At 33.6% G+C, this 20179-nt stretch overlaps 3 protein-coding genes across 9 annotated transcripts; all 3 read left to right on the forward strand.

The window, feature by feature from the left end:
- Positions 1-57: 57 nt before the first annotated feature.
- Positions 58-6281, forward strand: LOC107409900 (eukaryotic translation initiation factor). Its single transcript, XM_048476382.2, has 9 exons — positions 58-482; positions 1642-1713; positions 2209-2304; positions 2728-2928; positions 3208-3305; positions 3532-3619; positions 3713-4063; positions 4152-4394; positions 4799-6281. The coding sequence occupies exons 1-9, from the start codon at positions 324-326 to the stop codon at positions 5840-5842; spliced, it is 2352 nt and encodes a 783-aa protein (XP_048332339.2). The 5' UTR covers positions 58-323; the 3' UTR covers positions 5843-6281.
- Positions 6189-8382, forward strand: LOC107419743 (pentatricopeptide repeat-containing protein At3g29230-like). The gene has a single exon (XM_016028534.4). The coding sequence runs from the start codon at positions 6189-6191 to the stop codon at positions 7938-7940; it is 1752 nt and encodes a 583-aa protein (XP_015884020.4). The 3' UTR covers positions 7941-8382.
- A 5791-nt stretch (positions 8383-14173) lies between these two features.
- On the forward strand, positions 14174-20116 carry LOC107419763 (probable protein phosphatase 2C 60). Of its 7 annotated transcripts, none has more exons than XM_016028557.4 (11): positions 14174-14333; positions 15706-15828; positions 16544-16607; positions 17232-17340; positions 17564-17717; positions 18067-18192; positions 18415-18538; positions 18772-18848; positions 19072-19124; positions 19364-19418; positions 19626-20116. In XM_016028557.4, the coding sequence occupies exons 2-11, from the start codon at positions 15712-15714 to the stop codon at positions 19830-19832; spliced, it is 1086 nt and encodes a 361-aa protein (XP_015884043.1). In that variant the 5' UTR covers positions 14174-14333; positions 15706-15711; the 3' UTR covers positions 19833-20116. The 7 variants fall into 7 exon arrangements, 6 of the variants coding, with proteins under 6 accessions (XP_015884043.1, XP_048331707.1, XP_015884042.1 ...); XR_007241477.2 differs by lacking the exon at positions 14174-14333 and adding an exon at positions 14359-14914 and having other exon boundaries at positions 19364-19501; positions 19626-19758; XM_016028556.4 differs by lacking the exon at positions 14174-14333 and adding an exon at positions 14361-14914.
- Positions 20117-20179: the final 63 nt, after the last annotated feature.

The following is a 20179-nucleotide window of genomic DNA, read 5'->3' on the forward strand; positions in this document are numbered from 1 at the left end:
ATTGCTCTATAATTCCTTTCCTAATTAATAATTTTAAAAATTATTGGAAAAAGAAAAAGGGCAATAAGAAGACTACTGTTTTACAATTTGGCCTTCTCTTTTACCTCCTCGATCTCTCTGCAGCTGCTGCGAAGAGGTTACGCAGATACAGATAGAGAGAGTAATAGACAGGAAGCACAGAGAGAGAGAGAGAGAGAGAGAGAGCTGTGTCTGAATCTATAGGGCTGGGCTGATTATATATCGAATCCTATTTCAATTTGTCAAGAACTCCTCTCCTCCTAGACCTTCAATCAGACGATTGTCATTTGACGGAGTGGAACACTATGCAGACGGATCAGACAGTGATAAGCTTGAGACCAGGAGGTGGCGGTGCTCTGCGCACCACCAGATTTCTAAGTCATCGCTTCGATTCTTCTTCTTCTTCTTCCTCTGATGCTCTCACTCTACGCCCTCATAGCAGCGGTCTTGCTCCGTTTCTTAAGGTTGCTCTAAAACCTTAGGATTCTCTATCTATTCTTCACGTATTACTACTTGTATACTCTTTCAGGCTTCTGTATTGTTTGTTTTTATGTATATTTTCCTCCTATGGATCTTCTCTGAGATTCGCTTTTTTATGCTGTTTTTGTTTTTCTTTTGACTTTATTTTTTGTTCAAAACTCGGGCACTTCATACGAGCGCTACCGATTCTCATTCATAGTAAATGCTGCTGTTTGTTTATGAATTAAGTTTGTAAGCTTGGCCATAATTTGATGGAAGTTTTGTATTCCTTGAATGTTTTTCATGAAGAAAGTTTAGTTTTTCCTCCCCTTTAGTATTGGACTTATATTTCTTAAATTTTGCTGCTTTTTAACATTAATATATCTTTAATATCAATATTCGATTTTTTATTTATTTTTTTATTTTTTTGGAGAAGATGTGGCAAATTCGGTATTTGTTGCTCCTAACTGTCCTAATTATTGCATGGCATCAAAGTGTGTGTAACTGCTGTAAATATGGACATATAGTAGTATGTGGGGTTTAACTGGGCATTCCAGTAAAGAATTGATGTCACACTGTGTTAACATTTAGAATAAGGGGAATGCTAAACAAGCCACATTATGCACTGACTGCTGAGGCACATTAATATATCTGTATAATAACACCTTTTATAGAACACTTTGGTCGTTTGTGACAGTATCTATCCACAGAATCAAACATGTATCAGCTTTTAATATTTGAAGATGATGAGAATATCATAAACTGTTCATTAAACCAATTCTTCCATTACAACAAAATCACTTGCTGCAGAAATTTATGATGAAGAGGATCTAAGCTTCCAATTATTTACATATTCAAGCTTAATTATGTCCCTTTTTGGACATGTTTGAGCTTGGCACTAGCTCAATGTATGGATTCCCTTTTTTTCTTATCTAATTTGTTTTCAAACATCTTCAACTTAATCAACAAAATCTGATGCTATCTTTGCTTTTTGCTTCTGATTTTTGACCAAGTTAATGAGTACGAACTCAACGTTTATATTATGTCAAATGCCTTACATGCATGGTTGATCATGCATGTCAATTTCAGAATTTGTTGATGATGATCATTTGTTGTGTGTCTGCACTTTTCACTAACTCATTTCAGTTGATAATGTCATTGTAGACCGGTGACTTGCGGTTTGAAGATCGTGAGCATGTCCAGTACACTCGAGACCAGCTGTTCGAGCTTAGGGAGGTACTTGTTGTGCTTGTTGTTCCTTTTAGCTTTATCCTTTAATTTTTATAATGGATCTGTGCTGAGATAATTGATGTATTCAAGTTTCTTTATCTTTTAGGGCATTTGTAAGTTCTTAAGCAATAGTTATATTTGCAAAAGTCTTCCTGTTTTAGGACCATTTCTTGGATGTAAATCGGTCGAGATGTTTGTCCTTAAATAATACTCATCAAGCAAGAGAAAAAATATCTTCTGTTTCATACATTTTATGAGATATATATATATATATACACACACCCACACAGAAACAAACATATGCATATATGTATGTGTGTGTATGTATGTATGTATGTATATATATATATATATATTTTTTTTTTGGGTTTTCTTTTGTTTTTTTTTTTTTTTTTTGCTTGGGGTGGTGGGACGGGAGGGGTTGTATGGGCAGTGTTGGTTTCAGTTCATATTTTCCTTTTCTATTTTTATATTAATATTAGATTCTGTCTTCATCCATAGGTTGTCTCTATCCCCGAGGAGATTTTGAAGATCAAACAAGAAGTAGAAGCTGAGTTTGGTGGCGAGGATCAAGCTTGGGGTCATGCTGAAAGCAATGTGAGTAATAAATATTCTTTTTTAGTACTTTGACATTAGAATTGAAATAAGCCTATATGTTTATTTCAAGTGTCTTATTTAAATCTGTTGCAGTTAAATGTGATTTTTGTTGGTTTTGACTGAATTTTGCATGTCACAATTCTATGAAGTGGACATATTTACCCCAAAGTGCTCAATGGTGCCAAACCTAGGTACCGCTTGCACAGTTATGGAAGTAGTTTCTTTCTGTTGGACCCATGGAGTGTCCTCCCTAACTGGGTTCAACAATAGGGGTATTGATGTACGGTGTTAAGCGGGGCCTAATGCCCCAGGCGGGTCTGTAGGGTGCCACCCCTCCTTAAAAAGGCACTTTATTCGTCTCCATTTTCTATAGATTTGTATCTATTTACTGACTCTAACATTAAGTTTTCAAATTCTTTACAGCTGCAACCACAATCTCAATCTCATGGTCGGTATTCTGAGCCAGACAACCGTGATTGGCGGGGGCGATCTGCACTGCTTTCTGCTGGAGATGACAAATCCAGGGAAGCAACTAGAGGCAATAAGGAATTTTCAAATTTGTATGAATCAAATAACCACCAGGACTCACAGCCAGCAAGGGGCCAAATTTCTGGTAACCAAGGGGTAATAATTTAGGTCAGATTGGTCAAATTGATCGAATGGCTATGCGCAGTTTCTGAACACATTTAGCTTTTGTATTGCTATATTGGTGCTTTTTTGCTTATTCCTCATTCAAAAGTTAATAATATCATTCTGCTTCAAATTCACTTGTTCAAATAAATATCAACAGATAAGACATTAGCACTTTCACAAACATAAACATGTTCCTGCCTCCATTTATGTTTTTTCACATGCACGTTTTGACTTCTAGATGGCATTATATGAACTTTTTCTGTAAACCAGGTAGGACCTATTCCTGCCCTAGTCAAGGCTGAAGTTCCATGGTCAGTACGAAGAGGGAATCTCTCTGATAAGGAACGTGTCTTGAAGACAGTGAAAGGGTAATCGGTCATCTAATTTATAAGTTAAAATGTTTCACTACAACATTAAAGCATGGGAGAACTCTGGATAGTTTGCTGATGGGATTCAATTAAAACATATTCGTGAAAAAGCAATTTAGTTATGATCTTCTTGGCGAATATCTTTTTCTAGAACTGTTTACAGCGCTATAGATATATCTCACAGCATTTTTTTTTATTTTTTTTTTCGTTTTCTGTTGCTGTGCAGCATACTGAACAAATTGACCCCCGAGAAATATGATATCCTCAAGGGTCAGCTGATTGACTCAGGAATTACAACTGCAGATATTTTAAAGGTTTTTATTCATTACCTTCCCGAATGCTTTTATCTGTGAAGTGCTTTGTTCCTTTCCATTGTTAATTAACTTAATTCTCCATTTGCGTTGCAGGATGTTATCTCAATTATATTTGAGAAGGCTGTGCTGGAGCCAACATTTTGTCCCATGTATTCTCTTTTATGCTTTGATCTTAATGAGAAGCTTCCCCCATTCCCATCTGAGGAGTCCGGTGGTAAAGCTGTCACTTTCAAGCGGATCCTATTGAATAATTGCCAGGAGGCTTTTGAAGGTGCCGACGACCTAAGGGCAGAAATTAGGCAGATGACTTCCCCTGAGCAAGAAATGGAACTGAGAGACAAAGAACGAATGGTTAAGTTGCGAACATTAGGAAACATACGCCTAATTGGGGAACTTTTGAAGCAGAAGATGGTACCGGAAAAGATTGTTCACCACATAGTCCAGGTATATTCTACCTTTCACCGACTTGCTCTTGGCTGTTTCTCACTGCAATTCAATTGCTGGCCTAACTTTGCTTTCTTCTGTAACTCAGGAGCTTCTAGGACAGGATGACAAAACATGTCCTGCTGAGGAGAATGTTGAGGCAATATGTCAATTTTTCAATACGATCGGTAAGCAGCTAGATGAGAACCCAAAATCTCGTCGATTTAATGATGTCTATTTTAGTAGGTTGAAGGAGCTAACTACAAACCCCCAACTTGCACCACGTTTGAGGTTCATGGTCCGAGATGTTCTTGATTTACGGGCCAACAACTGGATCCCTAGACGTGAAGAGGTCAATTCTTCAACTCTTACTTGATTCAGCTATATTTTTATTCTGCTATATTTGCATACAGTTGTGCTTTGCTGGATGTTAAAATGTAGATGTGTATCAAAAGAACCAAATTTACCAAATCATTCTCATTTGTTCTTCTATTCCATTTTCTGACGGATGGAGATGGAAAAACATCGGAACTTTTCTTTATTTAACTGGCGTAATTCATTTCTAAACTAGAGATGGCTGGTTCTGGAAATTTTTACAAATATACAATACTTCGATTTTAGAAGCAAGCATGAGGATCATCAATATAGTACAATTGTAGTGTATGGGAACTTTACATTGAGGGTGGCTATCAAAATGCATAAGGCACATTATTGTTGGGATTTTGTATCTAACAGTTGCTAGTTCTGTTATGGCAGGTGAAAGCAAAGACCATTACTGAAATTCATTCAGAGGCTGAAAAGAATCTAGGGTTGCGTCCAGGTGCAACGGCAATGATGAGAAATGGATATAAAGCTGGGGTCCTTGGAAATTTGAGCAGTGGAGGTTTTCCTGTTACTAGACCTGGCCCTGGAGGTTTTATGCCTGGAATGCCTGGGACTAGGAGGATGCCAGGAATGCCTGGGTTCGATAATGACAACTGGGAGGTTTCTAGATCCCGTTCCTTACCAAGGAGTGATGCTCTGGGTTCTGTTCAGTCTGTTGCGCGTGTTCAGCCTCCTATTCTTGGCAAAACACCCTCCATTAACTCAAAATTTCTACCTCAAGGTAGTGGTGGTGTCATAACTGGAAAAGCAAGTGCCTTATTGCAGGGTGAGGGTGGTGGGGTTACTTCTTCCCAACCTAAGTCAGTTTCAGAAGTTGAACCTTTTACTCAGAACACCAAGCCTGGAACCCCAGTTCCATCAGCAATTCCCCCTGAAAAACTACCAGTTCCCTTAACCGGATCAAGCTCTGCTGCACTTCATCGAAAAACTGTCTCTCTCTTAGAGGAATATTTCAGTGTTCGAATTCTTGATGAAGCACTTCAATGTGTGGAAGAGCTGAAGTCCCCCGCTTACCATCCTGAGGTTGTTAAAGAAGCAATTTCTCTTGCCCTGGAAAAAATACCCCCGTGTGTGGAACCGATTGTAAAGCTTCTAGAGTTCTTGCTCGACAAAAAAGTATTTACCGCTAAAGATATAGGGACTGGATGTCTTCTATATGGGTCAATGTTGGATGATGTTGGCATTGATTTACCAAAAGCACCAAATAACTTTGGTGAGGTACTTGGGAAATTGGCATTGGCTGGCGGGCTAGACTTTGTGGTTGTAAAGGAAGTCCTGAAGAAGGTAGAAGACGATATGTATAGGAAGGTTATTTTTTATGCTGCAATGAGGAGCATTAATGCTAGTCCTTCTGGTCAAGGACTGTTGACAAAGCAGGCTATTGAGATTCAGGCTTGTGAGAGTTTACTCGCTTAATTGCGGCCCAATTCTAGCCATCACGGCGAGCTCTCTGTTTGGCTGTACGTACCAGGGGGATTGAGCAGTAGTTTTGTTTTTCTTATCTCTCATCATTTTGACCTTAAAAAAAAAAAAAAAAAAAAAAAAATATTCCCCCATGTTACAATATCTGAGCAGTGAACTGAGAAAACAGCCATTGATTTTATTGAGTTGTATATTTTCCGGGTTTTTAAATTTAGTTTTGTTAATCGGGGAACATAATTTTCTTGTATTTTTCTTGGGTGGATTAATTTTTACCAAGAATGGTCAAAGATGAGTAGTGTCTAATGTAGTCCTATTGTTGTTACTATAGATTTTATTACTTATGTGTAGCAAGTACCAGAACTTTGTACCTGGCTGGTTCCTGGCCCCTAATTTTTTTTCTAGATGGATAATACCCTGCTTTTTTTTGTCTTTATCCTCATTCTATATGCTTCATATTCTTTTCCTGCGATGTTTTGTAGCTTGTCTAAAAATTATCTGTTTTTCCATAGCAGAGCCTCAGTACTTAAAATCTGATAAATGGATTTTCTACTTTGAAATGGCGCTTGTCACCTGCAACTGCATTTGCCCCTCGCTCTTGCCTGATCAACCAAGTTGGAACAAACTGGTTAAGAAGCAAGTGCTCGAGGGGAATGCTGGGCAGGCAATTCAATCATATATAATGATGCAAGAGCTTGGTTTCAGTGCTGATAATTATACATTCCCTGTTCTTCTTAAAGCAGTGGGTAGTGCTTCTTATCCTTGTACAGGGTTTGTCCTCCATGGTCAGACAATAAAAACTGGGTATTGTAATCACGTTTATGTCCAAACTGCTTTACTGGATATGTATGCATCCTTTCAGCTCATTGATGATGCTCGTAGATTGTTTGAGAAAATGCCCGTGAAGGATTTAGTGGCTTGGAACTCCATGTTAGATGCCCATACCTCTAGTGGTCGGATGGATGTTGCAATGAAACTATTTGATTCAATGCCCGTTAAGGATCTTTTATCTTTCAATATAATTGTATCTGGGTTTGCAGGCACAAAAAGATTAGAATCTGCTAGAAGAATTTTTGATAAAATTCCCATGAAGGACATCATCTCATGGAACTCGATGATTTTGGCTTGTACAAATGCTGGTAATATGGTTGAAGCTCGCAAATTATTTGAGGAAATGCCAAAAAGAAACGTCATAACGTGGAATACAATGATAAGGGGATATCTACAGAATCAACTTTATGCTGAGGCTGTACATCTGTTTGAGAAAATGAAGACAGGATCTGTAGAACCCGATTATTTAACGGTGACTAGTGCTTTATCTGCCTGTGCCCACTTGAGATCACTTGAAGTAGGAAGAAGGATTCACAGTTATGCTAAAAACCAGGGGCAGGTCTGTAGTCCCCATGTAGTAACAGCATTAATAGATATGTATGCCAAGTGTGGAAGCATACAGAATTCCTTAGAGGTGTTCTACAAGTCTCAAATTAAGGATATCTACTGTTGGAATGCCATGATTTCAGGTCTTGCTCTTCATGGTCATGGACAGGCTGCTCTTAAACTCTTTGATGAAATGAGAGGGAACCACATAATGCCAGACGATATAACCTTCATCGGCCTGCTCAGTGCCTGCAGTCACGCAGGGTTGGTGCAGGAGGGCTGTCAACTGTTTGCTTCCATGGAGAAGGACTTTAAGATCACCCCCAAAATAGAGCATTATGGTTGCATGGTTGATCTATTAAGTAGAGCCAGGCTTCTTGACAGCGCATTCCAATTAATTAAAAGTATGCCATTTGAGCCAGGTGAGTCTATATTGGGTGCTTTGCTTAGCGCTTGCGTGATTCAAAGGGATCTCAGCACCGGCGAGAATGTGTTGAAGCTGCTAATCTCCACGAAGGCCGATAGCTTGAGTGACGGGGAATTTATGATGTTTTCAAACTTGTATGCATCTTGTGGGAAATGCGAAGAAGCAGATAAATGGAGAAAGATGATGAATGATTCAGGCATTGTCAAGACTGCCGGCTGCACTGTGATTGAGATTAATGGAAAGTTTCACAAGTTTTTGGCTGGGGAAGTTGGCAATTCTTACCAAGATTAAACAAACACTATCCCATTTGGTAAAACTGTGTTGATAATCAAGCAGTTTTTGCGCCTGCTCACTCGGTATGCTCCAGCAAAAGAGTTTTGTATTTTATCGATGTGGATTTGCATGGTATGGGATTGGACTTCAATTTCAAAAGGTTTTCAGTCGTTTATCTGCCCTAGTGAAGTTTATTAGATATTTTATAAATATTTATTGATGGGGTACCACCTAGTGACAACTAATGTATCACTGAAAATCATATTAGTGAAAAAGACACACCCTTTTGTTTTGGACATCATATGCCATTGGAACAAACAATGTTACGAAAGTAATATATAGTTATGCATATGTATTATTATAAAGTCATTAGTGCTTGGATATAGTTTTTATTGACAGAGATCTTGTATCTTGAAACTTTCCAAATCATAATGGATGCCCAGTACATTTTTGAAAAGTACATTGAAGAAGAGGTACATTCTTCCTCGAAAAGAGCTCAACACATACATGTATATATATATATATATATATATTTCCTTACCAATCAACCCAAATATATTAAAAACTACACGTTTTGAACAATCTTGATATCTTGGGTGTTGGCGCATCAAAAATATAGATTTTGCCACCATATTTTAGCTGTAAGATACTGAATATTTAAATATTAGCCACCGTGGTGGAGCATAAAGATCATGTATAACATGAACTTTACACACTTGTAACAAATCTATTGGTGATACATGTGGTGATTACATACATTCCTTGGCCATCATTTGTTTATAAGGCAAGTCAATTTGCTACTCCAATCAATGCATAGATATGGCTATTTTTCTATTAACCTCTGCAGATATGTTCAAAGATTTTATGCAACGTCTTTCCACACCATCCCATTTATCAATTGTCTTAAGCTGATTTGGGTTCAATGTATTGGAAACTTGGACAGAAGAGAGAGAAGAATTAGGTATTTATATATAAATTTTACAAAAAAAAAAAAAAAAGGGACAAGGGTTATGGTTGCCAGTGCAAAGTGGATCCTATTGCCCTTATAACAAGTTCAAAATTTACCCTTTTTTCATTTTCTTTTTTTTTTTTTTTTTCCTTTTTTCCCCCACCTTGAAAAGCAAAATTTACCGAATAAACTTACTATTATAAAACTTTTAAATTAATAAACTATTTTTCCTTTTTAATGTTCCCTTTTTTATTTGGATGATCTTTTTAATGTTCCTTTGAAGGCAGAAAAGTTGCCACATCCCCCTACCTTTAAACCATCTACCATGCCCACCCTTTCTCCCAATTAAAAAAAAAATCATAAAAGATGATTGTAATTGGCTTGTTGTAAAAGTAAAGAAAAACCCTATAAGAAAATCCTTTTGAATATATAGATCTTCATTGGAATTATAACTTGTCCGTAAGTTTTAATTATTTAATAAAATTTAATATATGATTGATTAATAGTATAATGTTTATAATTCCTCACCCTGTGATTCCTAACATTCTCTGCACGTGATTCATTTAACAAAAATGCATCACCCATTTATGTTAATTAAGAGATATTTTTTCTTTTCTCTCCCATTATTATTATTATTATTATTATTATTATTATTATGTGTGTAGCTGGAAAAACAAGGGAAATATTCAAGCTAAATTTTGTTTTTTAACTTCATTGACCACATTGTGTTTGGCTTTTGAGGTTGTTCTTATACTATGCAAGGCAACATTACTTTTGTTAATTTGAATTTGAGAGTGATATAATTCATTGTGTGTAATTCAACTTATGGGTTTAAACTTTTACCAAAAAGTTAAAAAATAAGAATAAAAATTGTTAATAACAAATTTGATATAGGGATTTAAAGAAACTTTATTAAAAGAATATCTGTAACATAATAAAAAATGTGAAAAATCATGGGATACCAATATGGTATCCGTCAAAAATCCTCTTAAACTTAAATCAATATGGTTATAATCAAGTTGATACTTATGTAAATTATTATATTCATATCTTGATCTGGTTGTGTATAATAAGTTTTTTATAAAGTGTTTTTGAATTATATCTCTTAAACCTAATGGACTAAACTACAAACATATTATTTCTTTCAATTGAAAAGTATTCTTAATTTCGCATTTTTCTTTCCTTATTTATTATTTTTCCTTAATATGCAAGATTTATTGTTATTAGAAAAGAAAAAATATCCTTAATTCAACCACTTGATATCCAAAGTTTATATCCTACTCTAGAGTAGTCAGGATATAATAATATTTTCTCATATCGATATGAAGTACAAGGTGGGGTCGAATAAATTAACAAGGTTGGAATAGATTCACAGGTAAGAATAGATTTTTTTAGATTAGAACAAATAGATTTGAATACTTTATTAATAAAATTTATTCAACATAAAATCATTTGTCTCTCTGTATATCATTTCATGTAACTAATATAATATTGATTGGAATAGAATGGAATATGAAATATCTTAATGCTTAAATCTAACATGGAGTATTATTATTAAGGTTAGTAGACTTTCCTACCCAAACACAATACAATCCATTTGGCCAAATAGGAGAGGTAGTCCAAATAGCATTCCTAACAAATGACTCTTTCATTTATTATTAGTCTATATTTTATCCCATACAAAAATAAAAACTTATGGATTTGAGCAATTCAAAAACCCAATTCGTTTTTAGAAAGCAAAAAGAGACCAATTGGAGGTCAGGAGCTCTGAATTCATTCCTAGATTAAAGAAACAAAAAAAAAATTACAACAAAATTGAAGTGCTGTTTCAGGACGCAAAATTAAAAGCCTGACAAGTTAAACCGTTTGTTTTAGATCTAAGCGGGTTTTAGGAGACTGGTGGGCGCTCAAGGAATTGGAATAGAAACTACTTTTTCTTATATATATATATATATATAGATATTACTGCTCAGCTTTGTCATATCGATATGATGGCTAAATATATTTTGTTAAGCGGCTAGTTATAATTATATATTTGCTTGAAGTCAAAAAAGAAAAAAATCATATATTTTTTTCATTTGAAATAAAAGAAAATTATATATGAGTTGGACATATATCTGCTCTCATTGAAGAGAAAAGAAAGGGTGCACCTACCATTTATTTATTTATTTTTAAAATTTTCAAGAAGTTTAAGATTTATTATTATTATTATTATTTTTTAATATTTAGGTGGTGATGACCCACAAGTTTTTTTTTTTTTTTTTTTTTGGGTGAGGGATGACCGACAAGTTTGTTTTGTCCGAAATGAATAATTGGATGCTACTTGCAGATGTAGTAATGCCTAATGCAACAACAAAAGGCAAAAAATACAAAAGAGTTTGTCCATTTTATTATTCCTTTAGTCGTATTAAATTTAATTATTTATTCCGTAAGAAAAAAATTGACTGGACCACTTCACTTCTATCTTAAGGTTGTGGTTATCGTATGTCTTTTCTCTTAAATTTTTTAATATAGAAAGATCATGAATAGTCTTCTAAGGAGATGGTATTTTTATTGAAAAAAAAAAAGAAAAAGAAAATATGATATATTTTTATTTAATTATACTTAGATATTTCATTAAAAAAATGATACTTATATTCAATAGCTCTTTTTTTTTTTTTTTTTTTTGGGGAGATTATTCAATGGCTAATCACACAGAAAAGAGGGTGGCTTGAGTTTACAATAATTCACATATTTGGGCATTCGGATTTACAAATTTCGAATTCAGTTAAGGATAAATTTAATCAAATCAATATTGTTGTAGGTGTCAAATAAGCTTTGTTTAATTGGTATAATGCTCGCTCATGCACACATCCATAACATGATACCAGGGCCTCCTAAATTTGAGCGACAACAAATATATATTATTTTAAGGTTATGTAATAATTTTATCAGTTTATTATTATAACAAGCGAATATTTTGTTTATACCCTGTGAATGTTGAGATAAGTATAAAAATATCATTTAAATTTCTAATAAATCTTCTATTTTATTTTTTTGGCAATTTAAGTTGTTTTTATATGTTTACTAAAATTAAATTATTTTTGAATGTATTATTCCTTTTTTTTTCCTGAAAAAATTAAATTTTTTTGATGTAAAAATTAATTTGAAAATTTAAAAATTTTATTAATCTATATTTATAACTAATTTTATTTTAAACTACATAAAAAAAATTTGCAATTTGAAAAACTACTTGGTGATTTTAATATAAACATTTTTTAATTAAGTGATAATTTATCAAATATATTATAACTTTTTTAATATATTTAAGTAAATGTTTGTAAATATATAACTTATCTAAAAAAGCTTATTTAATTAAAATTATCATATAATTTGTTTTAGGTAAAAAAAATTCACATAATTTAAATAAAATTTAATTAAAAATATATTAAAAAAAACGTTGAAGTATTCAAATCAATTATTGCAAAAAGAAAAAGAAAAATAAAGCTTTTGAAGATAATTTAATTTTGTTAAGGATATAAAGGTAATTTAGATTGCCACTAAACCTAATGGATCTTTTTGTATTTATCCTAAACTTCAACGTAAAAATGAAATATTTCCTTATAAAAATTCACTAAATATGTTATTAGCATTATAAAAATTGTTGCAAACACTAGGTAATCCTATATATAATAAACTATAAATTTTGCCCTAAATGTTTAATGTATTAGCATATATACGCACCTTTTGAATTCAAATCATTGTTCCAAAAAAATGAACACTTTTAGCTACACTCAAAGATACATATATAATGAATAATTAGAATTCTCCAACTTAAAAACAAAAAAAAAATTAAAAAGATAAATAAATTTAATTTATATATGTGCTGAAATACATTTATAGTATTTAAAAACAAGCACATATAAAAATCTAACAAAAACAAGCAAAGGATCTAAATTCAATTTAATCATATTTAGAATTAAGTACATGGAATAAACATTTTTAGAAAACTTATATAGTTAAAGTATATATATATATTTTTTTTAGTTGGTTGTTGTTTCCTTATTTTTTGGTTAAGAACTAAGAACGAAGACGACTTTAGGTCAACAAATTAGAGAAAGGGTCCCACACTCTCACTACAACCAATGACACAGGTTTTACTAAAAGTAGTTTTCAGGTTCACGCGTTGTGACTGCGCGTGAGTCTGAATTCTTTCTAAAGTGGTTGGCGATCTTATTCAAGTCGGAGATGATCTCACCTGTCTGTGAGACCTTTTACCACTTTTTTTTTTTTGGTCTTTTTATTTAATAAATATAATCACCCTAATATTTTCATTGAATATTGTGGATTATTTAGATATTTTTGGATTCGTACATCGTACATCGTATATAGTTATGTTTCTATTTTTTTGTTTTTTTAACATTGTTGAGTTAATTAAATACTTTTTTATCAGTACTTTTTTTTTTTAATAGCAGATTTACAGTAGAATATCTATTTAAAATTAAAAATGATTTTTCGAATAAGATTGTTAAAAATATATATATATATATATATATAAAACATTTTGCTGTCGGTATTTTTAAAAAATCTTTTTTTGTTTTCCCTCTCAATTTGATCACATTGCTTGAAAACGTTTTGAAAATTACAATTTGACACAATCTAAATATACTAGCCTTTTTTTCTTTTCCATAATTATTTTAAATTTGGCTAATTAAATTCATTACTAATAACAGAAAAAAAAAACAATAAAACAAAATTTATATTCTATGCATTATTCATTGAAAATGAATTCACATGTTTTCTTTTTTTAGAGATTAAATGAATTCAAATCTCGAATTAAATAAAAAAGAAATAACACCATATCATATCATTTATTGATTTTCTAAACAAATCATTGAATACTACTTTAATAAGTTTAATTTGAGCAAATTATTCGATATTCAGTGACGGGTATAGAGGAGGATTGCGTTTTAGATTTTGTAGCAAATTTTAATTTAAGCAATCCATGATTTCAACAATTAAATATAAAAACAGATCCAAGATCATGTAACCCAAAATCAAAGCAAAATCAACGTATATCATGTGCCACTCCAATATAGACCCATCAATAACGTAGAGTTAAAAAAAAAAAAAAAAGAAAAAAAGAAAAACCCAAATTGGAGTGAAAAATTTTATGTGAAAATTCCAAAATGATGGAACCCAAGGAAATTAGCCGATCAGCGTGACAAAGCTACTGTTTTTTATTTGGGAATGAATATGTGATTCTAGTGAAACCCAGTATGATTGAGGAAGATAATATAAAATAATAAGCAAGATAGACAAGTAATAATAATAATAACAAAGGTGGAAAATGGAAGATCACTGTTTTGGGTTTGGATTGTTAGAAAATTAAGAGGCAAAAAGATAGAACGAAAGAAGATTGGAGCGGGTGAGAGAGCGTCTACGTGTGGGTGAGAAAGCGAATTGAAAGAAAATTCAAAAAGGTTCATCAAACAGTCTCCGGAATTCCTCGCAACAAAATTTATCATTAATTTTTATTTTTTAATTTTTTATTTTTAATTACACTCCGTCATCTGAAGAGTCATATCTTTTCTTCATTTATTACTTGTCTTTATCGTATCCATCTGGCTGTCTCATTTCCTCAATTTCACTTTTTTTTTTTCTTTTCATTATTTTTCCATCCGTTTCTCGTTTCATCTTCTTTCATATTCCCTTTTTTTTTTTTATTTTGTTTGGGTCTTCTTGGAAAAATCTTGGAATTAATCATTTGCTGATTCTGAAAACCATCCACTCTGTTTTTTTTTTTTTTTAATTTTTTTTTTTTAATAATCTCATCTGGGTTCTGATCCTTAGAGCTACTATAAGAGTAGGACGGCGTCCCAGCTGGACATGTAATAGCACCAAAATTGTCAACTTTACTGTCTGTCATTTTGTCAGTTGGCAAGTAATTATTCCAAGTTAGCTGCTGGGTCTTTTTTGTTTCTTTGCTATTATTGATTATACATTTCTTTTGTTTTCCTATTTTCTTGTATTGAAATTTGAAGCAGCTTTTGGGTTTTTCAAGGTATGCTTTTGTGCTGATCTTGGTTTTTTTTTTGGTTAATTTTTAGATGTGAATTATTCCTTTTCAATCAAGCCTTTGATTAGATCTAATGATCTCTTTTTTTTACCCATATTTTGAGTTGCTCTTATTAGATTGTTGCTGTTTCTGAAAGTCTTTTTCTCTTTCTTCTTCTTCTGGTTTCTGTTAATCTTGTTTCGGACCTTTAATTTGGCGCTGAAGTAGGATTATTGATGCGATTGTCGTTCAATGGATAAGATCTTTTATTGTTAGTAATTTGTTAAGACATATGATTCGCTTTTCTACTAATAGTGGCTTATATGTCATAAGTTGTGTAGCTCTTCTCTAACTGACTTTCTTGGTGATCTTAATGGCTTATATATGGTGTATATTGGTTTAGCGGGAGACTTCTTTATATCTGTTGACCTATACCTGATAATTAGCATATCAACTAATTGAACAAAAATGAGTTTTATCCACTTGTTGTGTTTAAGTTTCTTAACATACTTATTTTGGAATATGAAAGGAAAGTGTAGAGCTTATATCGTTTCCAACAGTTGCGTTTGATTCTGTGTAAATATCTTCCTTTATTTGTTTATTTTTTTCATTTAAGTTTTTAGAATTTACCGGGTCTTCTTTTTATGCATTCAATTCGGTTTCAAAGAATATGATATCACTAAAAGCTTATAAAATTTGTCAGAGAGATTAGCTTTGCAGCAAGGGAATATGAATATGTTTTTTGCTCGATAGAAACTGTGGTATTGAAATCTTTTATTGGTTTTCATTTTTTTCAGATAGAAATGGGTATATATCTCAGCGCTCCGAAAACTGAAAAATTCTCTGAAGATGGTGAGAATGATGGACTGAGATTTGGTTTATCATCCATGCAAGGGTGGCGTGCAACCATGGAAGATGCTGTGAGTAATTAATGAAATCTTTGCTCTTTCTCAGTTAGAGCTTTTTTTTTCTTATGGTTTAAAATTATGTGCTAGCTGTTGCTCTTCAATGCACTAGCCTCTAGTTTTTTACTCATCAAGTCTTATTGATGATTTCTCTTTCCAGGCTTAAAAGGAATCAAGAGTGTAGGAAGTAATTTACTCGATAATATACATCCTTTAAGCTGTGGCTTTTGCTTCCCCTGTTAGGGGAGATTTATTTTCTCATTCCATTTTGAATTTTGTTTCTTACCTACAGTGGGGTATGGGGAATTGGTTGTCGGGTTCCGACTTCTGAATGCTTAGTTTTAGAAAATTAAAACTTCAAACATTGAAGATTTTTCATGTAATTTGACTTGGATGTAATTATGGTGTCGTTCTTCCTTCGCTCCATCTGTAAGGTCTTAGGCTTCTTTATACTAAGTTTCACCTTGGTTTCACCAATTCTTTAGAAGTTGTTGATGCATTTTTTGAAATGTGCAATGTAATGTTATTATTGCTTTACATTTTAATGTACATATCTTCAAATAGCTTCTTTTGTAGTGCAAGATCATTATGAACACAATAAATCTATAATGGACCTTGGCTTGATATTGGCTTTTTTTTTTTTTCCCAACTCTTTTACTGTATGCCGAATAGTTTTTCTTCTTTTTCCTATTAATAATTTCTGTTAATTAATGTTTCTCTTTTTTGTTAGCATGCTGCATATCCCAATCTGGATGCATCTACTTCATTCTTTGGTGTTTATGATGGCCATGGAGGTAAGAATTTACATAATTGAGTAACTATATGTATGTTAGATTAACATTTTTGAGTAATGCAATATACATTTATTTTGAGTCATTTCTGGGTGACGTTTTCTTATGCTAAAGGTCATTATTTATTACATTGTTCATAGTAGTTCCATCTTGTGCTGTGTCCATGATTTGGATCCACAATTGTTGAACCCTCATCCTTGGTGATGTACCTTTTTGAGGTGGGGGTTGGTTGGGTAATCAATGTTAGATTTGAGCCACTGCGCCTTACTAAGAGAGAAGAGGAAAGCGGAAACTAAGGTCTTCCTACCACTAGCTGTCTTTAAAATAGTTCAAGGAATTCTTGAGTTGTACTGTCCTTGTTTCTTGGATAGCGAGAGCATCTGGTGCATCTGTTTTCGTTGGGCTTAACAAGCGCTGCATTTTAAAAGGAGATATTGGCATGCATAAAAAGGATTTTATATTGTGTTATACTTGAAAATAATGGAGTGGAGTTGCTAAGGATTCAAGGTCTATTCTTCAACGGTCTATTCTGTATCACAACAAATGTCCTCTTCTGTTGGTGGTCAAACCTTTATATAAAGTAGCAATTACTTGTGTTTTGATTGGTTCAAGTCTTTAACTTCTCAGGTAAGGTGGTTGCTAAATTCTGTGCCAAGTATCTCCACCAACAGGTGCTGAAGAATGAAGCATATGCTGCTGGAGATGTAGGCACTTCTGTTCAAAAGGCTTTCTACAGGTTAGCCTTTTTGTGTATCTCTTCTGAATCTCTTTTCCCTTAATCTGTACTACATGGCAGTACATGTAAATTAATTGTTTACCACGTCATTGACCTTTTCAACTACTTTGCATCTTACTACTTAAAAATATCATTACTTGGTCCAAGATAGATATAGCTTATCTTAATGGATATTGTGCAAAATTTAATTGTGGTTCATGCTGATGTTTTCTTGGTTATGCAGGATGGATGAAATGATGCGTGGACAAAGGGGATGGAGGGAGTTAGCTGTTTTGGGAGATAAGATAAACAAGTTTACTGGCATGATAGAAGGGCTGATTTGGTCTCCAAGGAGCAGTGATAGTAATGACCAGGTTGATGATTGGGCATTTGAGGAGGTAGTGCAAAATTAAAAATTTTAATGAAGTTATTCTTGTTATCTCAGGTTAAGTGCTGATCTTCTTGATCCAGTTTTATCTTATGTCCATACGATTGACCAGAATGATGGCTTTTTGGATGATGAAATGCATACTATGCGTTTATGTTGTTACCCCCTTTTTTTTTTTTCCTTCATTTTTTTGCCACAACTAAGATACACCAAGTATTAATACAGATTTTGAGCACGTGTATGCACGCGCACACATGTTCTCAAATTTTCTTCTTCTTTAATTTGAGCAATTATTATGCTACTATTCTCTCAGTAGTTTCATTTTTCTATAAGATTCTGATTTTTCTGATTTTGAGCAGGGTCCTCACTCTGATTTTTCTGGCCCAACTTCTGGGAGTACAGCCTGTGTTGCAATCATCAGAAACAACCAGCTTGTAGTAGCGAATGCCGGTGATTCTCGTTGTGTGATATCTAGGAAGGGGCAGGTACTTTCTCATAAATAGGTCTCTTCAGCATGTTTTTAGTGCTAATTTTTGGCTGTGTGTCTGATAGCCTTTGAACTTGAGTTCCATGGGTGATTTAGAGATTTATTATTAGTTTGATTGATTAGGAGTTTCACCACATAATATTGTATTTCAAATTTATTGTTGTAAACATGGTTAAAATTTCTGTGTTTGAGCATGTTCCTGTGTATTTTATTTTTACAGGCATACAACCTGTCACGAGATCACAAACCTGATCTTGAGGCTGAGAAGGACAGAATTTTAAAAGCTGGTGGTTTCATTCATGCTGGACGAGTTAATGGAAGTTTAAATCTTGCAAGAGCTATAGGTGCACTAACTTCCTAACGTGACCTCTAGGCATGCAAGTAGTATCGAATATATATGTGCATAAGCTGATGCCCATCCTGGTTTATAAGCATCTATCCATGATCGATAGAACTGTTTAGATGATTCTTAGTGCTGTATTTTCCTAACTAGATGGGGTATGCGCTAGTCTGTTTCTGGAGATAGTGAGTAGAGGGGTTTCTTCGGTGTTCCATCGTTTATGTTTCCATATTGCAGGTGACATGGAATTCAAGCAGAATAAATTTTTGCCAGCTGAGAAGCAAATTGTAACTGCTAATCCAGATATAAACACTGTATGTATAAATATATGCGGTTTGATAAAAGATTCTTATCTACCATATAGATGTGATTGTTTCCATTTCCAACATTTTGTCTTTGAAATGGTGGGATTGGGGTTTACGTTGTTGAAGCATTTCACATTTTCCTAATATTAAACTAGAAAGTTTTTCTTAAGCATTTAGATGCATATGTAGTTCTTTCATTCTGATATTGATTTTTAATCATGTTTTTAATTAGGTTGAACTTTGTGATGATGATGAGTTTATGGTGCTAGCATGTGACGGTATCTGGTAGGTGTCCTAAGCTTTTCCTTTCATTCTAGCATTGAAGATTCTCCTAACAAACTTTGGCGTGAGAGAGATGATGGAGATGAGTAGATATTCTGTTTCAGCATAACTTGCTATGCGAAATTGACCCCAAAAAGAAAAAAGACCATCTCTCTCATCTCGTTAGGATTCTTGTAGTAACTTGGTGGTTTTTACGTTGGTTTATGAAATTTGACATTTGTGTCTCTGTTAACTGCTTCCAGGGATTGCATGTCAAGCCAGCAACTTGTAGACTATATACATGAACAGCTAAGATCAGTAAGTACATGCAAAATCGGATTATGATTATGCATTTGATGAGGGAGACTTCTACAGTATGTTCGGTCTCTGTAATGTGAAATGTAACTATCAGGGTCCACCTGTGTTTCTGCTTTCATTTCAAGATGGTTTACTTTTATTGGAATCAAACTCAAATGCAGAGGCTCTATAGTCTATTTGACACTTCCGATCCTGTAATTCATGTAGGAAAGCAAACTCTCTGCAGTCTGTGAGAGAGTTCTTGATAAGTGTTTGGCACCATCAACAGCTGGTGGTGAAGGATGCGACAACATGACGATGATCTTGGTGCAGTTCAAGAAAAACATTCAGTCCACAGCATCTGCTGAGGAGCAATCTCCAGAACTGAAAGAAGCCGAGACTGATTCGAAGCCAGAAGAATCTGAATCAAAATAGTGGCTGCTGTCTACCCACAGAACAGATCATGTAAACAATAACTCTGGCTTAAGAAAGTGATTACAACAAATCTTGCTTTATTCTCAGATCTGTAATTGTAGATGGTTTAGCATGCAGATTATGAATCAAATTTTAGGAAATTTCATGTTTGTGCCACGTGTGCTTAGGTTTGGAGTATACTATATATATGTACATATGCGTTTGACGACCAAAGTTTTTGAACATCATGTGGACATGCTGCTCTTTGGGAAACAATGCATCAAAGTTTTCGGTATTTGCCAAAATAGTTTCAAATCCACACCATCTTTCTTTCCAATTGTGATTCAGAGCAATATTAGAATGATGAA

This window comes from Ziziphus jujuba, chromosome 5 (assembly GCF_031755915.1).
Source record: "Ziziphus jujuba cultivar Dongzao chromosome 5, ASM3175591v1".
In the NCBI taxonomy this organism is placed as follows: Eukaryota; Viridiplantae; Streptophyta; class Magnoliopsida; order Rosales; family Rhamnaceae; genus Ziziphus; species Ziziphus jujuba.